The 9,572-nt window shown below is 34.0% G+C and overlaps 2 protein-coding genes across 3 annotated transcripts; both read right to left on the bottom strand.

The window, feature by feature from the left end:
• Positions 1-1,420: 1,420 nt before the first annotated feature.
• Positions 1,421-2,748, bottom strand: LOC128167633 (class E basic helix-loop-helix protein 22-like). The gene has a single exon (XM_052833452.1). The coding sequence runs from the start codon at positions 2,308-2,310 to the stop codon at positions 1,636-1,638; it is 675 nt and encodes a 224-aa protein (XP_052689412.1). The 5' UTR covers positions 2,311-2,748; the 3' UTR covers positions 1,421-1,635.
• A 3,254-nt stretch (positions 2,749-6,002) lies between these two features.
• LOC128166848 (glutamic acid-rich protein-like) lies at positions 6,003-9,026 on the bottom strand. Of its 2 annotated transcripts, none has more exons than XM_052832272.1 (3): positions 8,918-9,025; positions 7,746-7,800; positions 6,003-7,480 (listed from the first exon to the last, which is right to left on the bottom strand). In XM_052832272.1, exons 1-3 carry the CDS (start codon positions 9,008-9,010, stop codon positions 6,786-6,788), a joined length of 843 nt encoding a protein of 280 aa, XP_052688232.1. In that variant the 5' UTR covers positions 9,011-9,025; the 3' UTR covers positions 6,003-6,785. The 2 variants fall into 2 exon arrangements, with proteins under 2 accessions (XP_052688232.1, XP_052688233.1); XM_052832273.1 differs by having other exon boundaries at positions 6,012-7,480; positions 8,927-9,026.
• Positions 9,027-9,572: the final 546 nt, after the last annotated feature.

The following is a 9,572-nucleotide window of genomic DNA, read 5'->3' on the forward strand; positions in this document are numbered from 1 at the left end:
ACCCATGTACATAATCTAAAATCTATAGCAAAAATACATTGTTCAGAAAATTAGAAAATCTAAAAAGGTAATCCTATTGCATGCATATTTTTATTGTTAATTATAAGGAGCCTCAGTGGTCAACTAATTAACTATCAGACCCACCTAATATTTTCAAAAATGGTTTGCGTAGCAATTAACTATTATTATCAATTTTCTTAACTTTAAAATTTGAATGTTTTACTATATCTTTTTAGAACTCTTCTTTAAAGGAGATTTATGTAGTCTAAAAATGGCCACGACCATACAGCCCTCCTAAAATCAATTCAGGCATCTTGTGCATACTTAATGAATTCTTCTCTAAGATATCGTAGTGTCAAATTTCGTTTCATTTCAGACACGTAGCATCGTTTTTGAAAGTGAGGGGGAGGGGGGGGGGCAGACTCATCCAAAAAAATCTTGACAAGTAAATAAAAATAAGAGGTTACTTTACAAAATCATGAAACTCCTAATCCGTGGGGGGGGGGGGGGGGGGGGGGGGGGTATTTTCTTTAAATACAATTTCAGTGTTTATTTCCTTATTTTCAATTCAAATATTTACATGGTCCCATAAAAGTTGGGGGGGGGGGGGGGGGGGGACTCCATGTTACTTCAATTTTTTGTATGTAAATTTAAGAAAAATCTTTGCTGCGCAAAAAGTGGGGTGGGGGCAGGCCCCGTCCCCCGATGCTACGTGCCTGCATTTGCAACTAAGAACATATTCATTTTAAAAATAACAAAAGAAAAGTTTTAATCTAATTCCTAAAATTCAGACATGTAATATTAATTTTAAGTGTGAAATCTCTTATTGAAAAAAAACAGATGAAAGTACCTGTAAAAAGAAATGACTTTTAAATTGCCAACACTTCGTGAAAATATTTCATTCTCTGGCTTTAGGTAATATACATGTGCATTATTCAAACGTCGACAATCATGCACTCACACGTGTAAATTCATTTGATTATAGTATGAGGACAACACCATGTAACATACCTTTTTTTTAAGCATTGTTTTTTTCCACAAATTTTAAATTCTTCTGTGTAAGAAATGTATGTAAATATAACAATAGCACAATGAAAAGATAAATTTTAAAAGTCTTGACATCACCTTGTACATTGTAAGCACTAGCTGATGATTTTTGACACAGGTGCGTTATACATAAATACTTATATGTTTAATTTGTAAATATAGCGTGCGTTGTACTACGAGAAGGACAGATAAACTTTTTTTTTTTAGATTTATTCAATTAATCATCCATGAATGAATCAGTAAAAAATGGATTAAGCAATTCTATAAATTATTTGATTTTAGAATTATCTATATTTTAAATAAGTAAGGCATTAAATGATCACTGTTTATGAAAAGTGAGTAATTGAACATACTGTAAATTACATAAGATACCATCTAAAAAAAAGTAATCCAAAATATGCATCATTTTAGACACAAAGCTGCAAACTTTGGAGACTAACTATTGCAATTTCAAATGTTAAGTGACAAACAATTTAAACATAGGGTCCTCCATGTTAAAGAATTACAATGCCATGCGAAGAAAACGTTTTCCATAATTCACACACATCAATTAAAATCAATCAAAAATCTTTCGCACCGTTTTTTCTCCTATGAATTTGAAGGCGCATCAAACCCTGGTGTACACTTGGCCCTGCCTTGGGCTGGGGGTAAAGACAAACCCTGGACCCCTTGCAACCGATTATACGACATGAGGGGGTCAAAACATGCCGATGGGGGTGTGGCGGTTGGGTTCATGTAGGCCACCATCCGTCTCATCTCTTCCAGGGCGTTTGCCTGAATCAGGATATAGTTTTTCGCCAGCAACAAGGTGGCTATTTTAGACAACTTTCTGACAGACGGACTATGTGCGTACGGTATAACCGACCGGAGTTCGTCCAAAGCATCGTTCAAATCGTGCATTCTACGTCTTTCACGTGCGTTTATGCTCAGCCGCGCGTTTTTCTCCACTTTTCCTCTTCTTTGCTTGTGTTTGATAGTTATTTGGTCTTCGGCGTATTCCTCGGATAAATTCTCGAACTGTCGTCTGCTGACTGAAGGAAAGGAAAATCCCCTATCACTATCCTCACTGTTTTCTTCGATGTCTATGTTTGTGGATCCACAGTCCGAATCCGTACTGTGCTGTGTTGCACACTCCCCTTGAGAAAAATCGAGGTTGTTTGAAAAACTTCTAAAATCGTTTCTTATATGGTGAAAGTCTCCTTTCGTCGCGGTATCCAATTCACATTCTTGTTTTTCTTGATCTTTGGAAATCCTTTCATCCATAGTATGATAAAAAAAAAACTCACCATGAAATTTAATCAGTACACTGAAAAATTATGATAATAAATTAGTTTTTTAAAGATACACAAAAAAGTTCGCTGGTTTCTTCTTACTAAAACTTTGGATGTGTCTATTACCGCGATACACTCAAAGGACGATAAAACGCTATCTGCAATTTCAGATTGATTGAACACTTTGCATGTAGTTGATTCGTCAAAGCACCCCCTTTGATTGGTGGGATGTTCCCCGGTTGGACCCCCCTGCTTTGATTCAGTGCGCAGATGAGCAGCGAGGGGAGATGGCGATTATTCGAAGCCAATGGATGATTTCGGCTAACGCCAGATTTATTGGGTAGGGGGCGGTCCGAATCATCTCATGTCCCAAAGGATATCTCTGAATATTTCTCGATCTTCAAGAAAATGACTTGATTTGTATATTGCAATTTGTAAGTATTTATTTCAATTTAAAATCATTAAACATATTTTTTTATTGTTAAAATTTGAATATATTTTCAGTGCTATTTTCATTTTATTTTTCAGATGTTTTTGCTTTTAATGTTTTGATTCTACTTACTTCAGTTAAATTTCGTCTGCAACTATGAAATCCTTAAAATAAGAAAATTTAAATGTATCCTTATACTTCATTTCAAAGAAATTTATTTACAGTGAAGGAAACTGGTGCGAATTCTGATGATGGTGTCTATCTACTTACGTTTCTGCTATTTACTTATTAGAATTATCACAGTAATTTGGTGAGTTTGTGGTGCGGTTACGGTAAATCAGCGAGACTCTGTATAGATGATTAATATTTATATTGACATAAATTGTGGCACATATATGTAAATTAGTTACAGAGTGATTACTAGATTTTGCCAGATTCACAAATCCCCATAATATATTCTCTCTCTCTCTCTCTCTCTCTCTCTCTCTCTCTCTCTCTCTCTCTCTCTCTCTCTCTCTCTCTCTCTCGTCTCAATTTACAAACGGTCTTACATACCTTTCAGCGTGTAATATGCCTTAGCATGTGTTTGGATCAAAACGCAATCAGCTCTTATTACAATGTCACAGGAACAGATGATATCAAAATAGGAGATGCATTTTAATACCAAGAGCACTAATTTTGTCATTAATTTCAAATATTTTGACAATAAACATGGATTTACTGACGGGCGTCTAAGCGCTGGGTGGACAGAACATTTCAGCATTTGAATGGCCATATGCTACAGTCTGCTCGGCTTTCAAATTTAATGCCTACTTTTCAAGTGTCCTCTTTTATAATGAAAATGAACAAATGATGGAAACGCGCCGAATGAAACGGGGAGTCATAATGCGATTTTCAGGCCCCCGTGAGGTCTTGACAAAGAATCGTTTAGGCGAGTAATTGCTTTTTGTTGGATGTCCCGTTCGCGAAAAAATAAATTGAATATTTATGAAGTTTTCGCAAGTTAACTTTTAATTTTTTGCGGGATTTCATGCGGATGGTTATTGTAAAAATGTTGTTTAAAATTCCCCCTGGGTCGGTTTGGGGGTAATTTTACGAGGATCAAACGGTTTTAAGCGTCACACTGTTTCGCTACAGCTTTTAATGATTTTGTAATAAAAAGGGAAACGTACAATAGCTAATACAGCTTGATGAGTAACAAAAAATAATTGGGAGAATAGACTGTGAAAAGACAGCATGCAATAAAAGTAATGTTAAAAAAAAGTTTAAGCGATTAAATTCATTGCTATGAATTCGACATCTTTCATGTTTTATATATAGCCATTATTGTAAATTAATTGATCTGTAATTATTCAAGTACTGAAATTCTCGAGTTGTTCACTTTCCCTGCGTGTGTAACAAACATCAATATCTGAGAGCTAGGATTTTGGCATTGAGATCATAATAATTAATAAATTATCAAAATAATTTGACAAGACTATGTCAGCAGAGTTGATAATATCAAACCTTCTTATCAATCTCTTCATAGATATCCTGCATAAGCAAATAAAGTTACATTTTTTTTTACCGTACATAATCAAATGAATTTGTAATTTTCTTCCCGTGCATAATCAAATGAATTAGTAATTTTCTTCCCGTGTATGAACAAACGATGTTGTATATGTATATTTTTCAGAAATGTTCGCAACACTCTTACAGGTAACAAACAAATGTTTGATTTAATTACCATGCCCACTCTTTGAATTGCCATACCCTTAGAAAAATTATCTAAATATTTTTAAAGTTTCTTTCAATTTAAAAAAGTGTAGCATTTATTTTCTTATACACAGACCGGAATCGCATAATTCTAGTTCCGGTAATGTACAGTCCAGACCGGAACTCTACATACTTTGTGTTTGATTCCGGGTTTGAAACCGGTAGATTGTACTTTCTATATTGTTGAGACTGTGGCATTACATAGGATGTTATTTATTTGGGTATACATACATTAATGTATTTTTTACAAAAATCAATTTATAAAGAATTAAGGACATACAAAATTAAAATACTGAGTTATGACTAAAAGTTAAAACCCAAAAGTGGGTTGTACATATACGTATGAACTATAAAATTTGCAAAACTATGCGATGCATTCTGTATTTTAATTTCCAATTTCTAGAAATGATATTTTAGCTATATTAGTTTGTCCTGAAATCATCAATATTTGAGAAAAAACAAACCAATTTCAGTTTAATCAAATTGGCGTATTGTTGGTTTTATTCTCAAATCATTATATAGAAATAAAGCATGTGTTTTCCATTCAAAGACATACATATACTGGAGTACCTGCATGTATATGCTATGATCGGGGCGTGGCCAAATCCAATAAAGCCCGATGGTCTTTATGATCAGATGGGTTTAATCTCGCCATGACCGCGATGGTCACCTCATAATATTTAAGAATTGATTCCTTATTCCTTATATTTATATAATTTTCAGCAATAGTACGAATAGATATTAAATTATTGACATTTTACGTTATTTTCATATCGTATAATTACTCAAACCCCGCATATAGCCCCAATAGTGCGTGATTTGCGTCACTGATGAAATGTATTGAACTATACGTTCTAGTATTACGAATTGATTCATAGCGTTATCACTGACAAAGACTAGGAAATGATAATATGAGAGAATAAGATGCAGTCATTCTATTTAATTCAATCACAGGGGTTTGTGTATAAAGCATCGTTTGAGAAGTGCGTAATTCGGAAGGAAAAAAATATTTTTCCTTCGAGGTACACACCTTTTTAACGATGTTATTTTTTTCTACACAATCCCCTGTGATTCAACCTGTATTCAAAATCTGACATGACCATTAAACAAAGACTTATTGTTTTTGTGTACTTGGAAACCAACAATAAAAGTTAAAAAAAAAATTGTGTTGCTGGCGAAAGCAGAGTCCGATATCAGTTGTTTTTTTCATCCAATGGATAAAAATTTGTTCAGAAGTATACATCTAGCAAGTGAATTGATCTATTGTTCTGGGGTTGTTGATTTTTTTTTGAAAAAATATATGAAATATTAATTTTCTTCAAGGCGGTATGACTTATCTTTTCCTTGATCTTTATATAATGCCCCGCCCCTTCCCTAAGCTGGGAAATGCAGTATTCTTTTATTGCAATTCTTTTTTCCTTTTCTATACATCATCGTCAGTCAGAGAAATCAACACGAATTGCATGTTTAAATACCGAAGAAAAAATTTGTTTGCATGGGTCAAGTTAAAATAAGGGAAAAATATTCAGCCCTAGTGTGGTTTAGTTTCATAATGAGAGAATGTAAACGACTTACCGTGTCACCCCACCTAGGTGAATTTCGTGTATATCAGAATCTTTTAATCAACTGTTCTTTGTTATCAAAAACCTCATGTAGGCGGTTGATTTTTATGCTGAAATGCGAGACATACATGTAGTTGGTAATTTAAAATTAAAGCAAGTTTTGAAAGTGAATTCAGGATCCGGTTGTATCATTTTAACACAGAAGGCAAGATAAATAAACAGTAAACATTTAAATACTTTCGTACGTATACTGTGTTTTAACAGTGGACTTAGAAAATTTGTCTTATTATTAAATTTCACAGTATAAAAATAAAATACTAATTTAAAACGTAAGAAAGCTTAGTAAAAACTGCTTGACAGTGCCATGGCTTTACGAATACTCTCACCACCTACCGAGTAATCGACAAGTCAATTAATATCTACATGTAGTTTGTCCAACTCTCTTAATGTGCTCGGTATCTCTGTCCTCAGTAAATTTTAATTGCAAAAGCAATCCAAAAAATATTCATCCTTATTGTATAATTCATATGCATAATTTACTCTCCATCGAGAAACTGCGTAGTAAAAATAGCTTATATAACTTGACTTTATTTGAATTTGGAAATCATTTTTTTTTACAACTATAGAAGTACTAGTTTATGTAATCTTAAAATCAACTGCGTTTGTAAACGAGTGTAATATTCAAGATAAGCATCATCGTTATTCAATCGATTTGAGAATTTAATTTTCCGTTTCCAAGTCTTTCAATTCACGCATCAACAATGTCATCAGCCGTCTTTTATCGTCTGCAGCATTTTCTTTGTTTTCGCTTTTTTCGCCCTTTTTGTCTTCTTTGTTCTTGTCTTTGCTTTTTTCTTCTTCCTCATCGATTAACTCCTCACTGCTTTCATCTTCGTTGTTCTCTTCATCTTTCCCCGAACTGATTTCACCCTCTTCTTCCTCCTGCTCTTCATTTTCGTCATCCTCTTCTTGTTCCTCCTCCTCCTCCTCTTTCTCATAACCAGCATCCCCTTCTTTATTTTCCTTCCTTTCCAGGTTAAAATTGTCGACATGCTTCATATTCTCGTCTTCTTTTGCGAAGTTTTCACCGTCATAAGAAACCCCATCGCTCGTAAAGGCCCGACTTCCGGTTTCCCTGTTTTCTTCTTCCTTTGCATTCTGATTGTTCATTTCAACGTCATCATGCCTCATAAACTTTCTTTCTTGCTCAGTAAGGACCTTCAAATTTCGCCACTTCTGCTCCTTAGAGTGTTGTGCGTTTACCCGGCTAACCAAACTTAACAGTTTGTCCAGGTATGGCTGATCATCACCTGGAGGTGAACCTGGATTAATTTTCCTAGCAACAGTTGGTGAATGCAGAATCCTTCTCGCAACGGCGGGAGAATCTGGAAGATTCCTAGCAAAATTCGGCGAATCTGGAAAAAAATTGCCAAAAGCTTTAATTTTAATGTGATATAATTATACACAAATGATATCTATCTTATTTATCCGTACTCTTTTTCAATACAAAATGGTTTATTACTTTAAAAAATGGACCAGAGGAGACTGTAAATTTCTAAGATAAATCAATCATGCAGTTAAGTACATGTACCCACATCACTTTTACATATTCACACATATGACTTAAAATATTTCAGTACATGCAGACGTGTACATATGATATACATATACTATACATACGATATATTCGTCGTTGAAATTCATTTCCGCCTTGACCGTCGTAGAGTCGAGCTTCCTGTAAAGATGTACACTTATATATTGAGTGCATGTACATGTATGTAAAACAAATACTTGTAACATTTATGCTATGTATATAAAAGACATCTTCTCGTTGCAAAACTACAGTTATTTTTATTACAACTAGTTACTCCAAACTGTCAAGAAGATATATGAATTTGTGTTAATTATACTCTGTCCCGAGTTTTTGCTTCCACAACTTTTCGCTTGATATTTCGATAATAATAAATACCTTTGTGCTCAAAGTTGATTCATCAACTAACATTACATGCCGAAAAATGCCAAGATTATCTGTTTTGAAACGCCCCCTCTACCGCTTCAGGTTTCAATACACATCCCAAAATAGAAAGTCTACGGGGATTTTGCATTGCATCAGCCATTAATAAGCCCGGATGATAACGTTGAAAAATTGCGCTAGGTGTCCCGAGTACTTCCGAATTGAGAAAAGATGTAAACATTTCCCATTATATTTACATTTCCCAGTGTCTTTGCCTGTGATAACACTAGCTACGTATCGATTTTGTACTATATAACCCATAATACAAATGACGCCAAATTGAGGCGCCAGCGGGGTTTGCTTATTTATATTTAAATATTTAATCGTGCAATGGCTTAAAATTATATAAATATAAGTAATAAGGAATCATTCTTTGAATATTATGAGGTGATAATTTCGGTCGGGGCATGATCAAATCTATCATAAAGCCCTTCGGGCTTTATTGGATTTGATCACGCCCTGATCGAAATTATCACCTCATAATACTCAAAGAATGATTCCTTATTCCTTATATAAATCTCCGTAAGAAATTTGTTTTCCTTCCCGTAAACTTTTATGAGTGAAAAGGGAAAATTAATCAATGAAGATATCTTGGATATTTTCCATTTCATCGATTTCAACTGTACTTCTTTCACAGGTATGTGTATTTTTATTAAAAATCATGAAAAAGAGATGGAAGCAATAACTTGGGACAGACTATAAATGATAATCCTAAAATCGTCACAAAGTTGTTATACAGCATGATCGATGGTAATAAATTAAATTTCACAAAATATATACTTTTGTAAAAACCTTTTAAAATAATCGAAATAATATAGTGACTGACTGACTTTTCTACCCCGTTTACCTGTAGGTGCAAGCTCTCAGCGCCATGAAGCACCATTACAACTCCGACAACAGCACACAAGAAGACAGTTTTCCAAATCGCCATGTTTACTTATCACAAACGCACTGAACAGGAATCATTGCATGTTTGAAGCTTTATTTGAAAAAGAAATCACCTGTTTTGCGTCAACTGAAAATGAAATAAAATAAGACCCCTTTGTACCCTTGCATGACTAGCTTTAAGGTGTATACGTAAGAAATTTAATCTTACTCCTTCATCACCTACCTTGGTGGGGTTTGTGTACCAGTGCTACACAATTTCGCACAAGTGTAGAATTTTATTCTAAATTAAGTTTTATCATGAATCCATGAAGACATTTGATATTTAGTAATGCTTAACTGGCTTTCATCAGGATAGAGTCCCAAAAAGTATTTTAGTTTTATGCTATTCGTGATAGGACAATTTTATTTTTCTTTTTTTATCATAAATTAAGCTCTTTCTTAATCCAGAATCTTTTAAATTAATAGACAGTCTGCACACAACAGTCAGAACTCTTACTTTTTAAAACCATACTGACAATAATTTATTACGGATTTCATAGTACAATTGTGTTTTTGCTGTTGTTATTAAAGTCAATTTGGGATTTTTCTGTTTTAATGTTCTTGAT

This window comes from Crassostrea angulata, chromosome 10, assembly GCF_025612915.1.
Source record: "Crassostrea angulata isolate pt1a10 chromosome 10, ASM2561291v2, whole genome shotgun sequence".
Classification (NCBI taxonomy): domain Eukaryota; kingdom Metazoa; phylum Mollusca; class Bivalvia; order Ostreida; family Ostreidae; genus Magallana; species Magallana angulata.

Coding starts and splice junctions, on each gene's coding strand:
- LOC128166848 (XM_052832272.1), bottom strand. CDS start 9,010: ATGGCGATTTGGAAAACTGTCTTCTTGTGTGCTGTTGTCGGAGTTGTA. Junction 7,801..8,917: donor TGCACCTACAGGTAAACGGG/GTAGAAAAGTCA, acceptor ACATCTTTACAG/GAAGCTCGACTCTACGACGG. Junction 7,481..7,745: donor ATTTCAACGACGAATATATC/GTATGTATAGTA, acceptor ATTTTTTTCCAG/ATTCGCCGAATTTTGCTAGG.
- LOC128167633 (XM_052833452.1), bottom strand. CDS start 2,310: ATGGATGAAAGGATTTCCAAAGATCAAGAAAAACAAGAATGTGAATTG.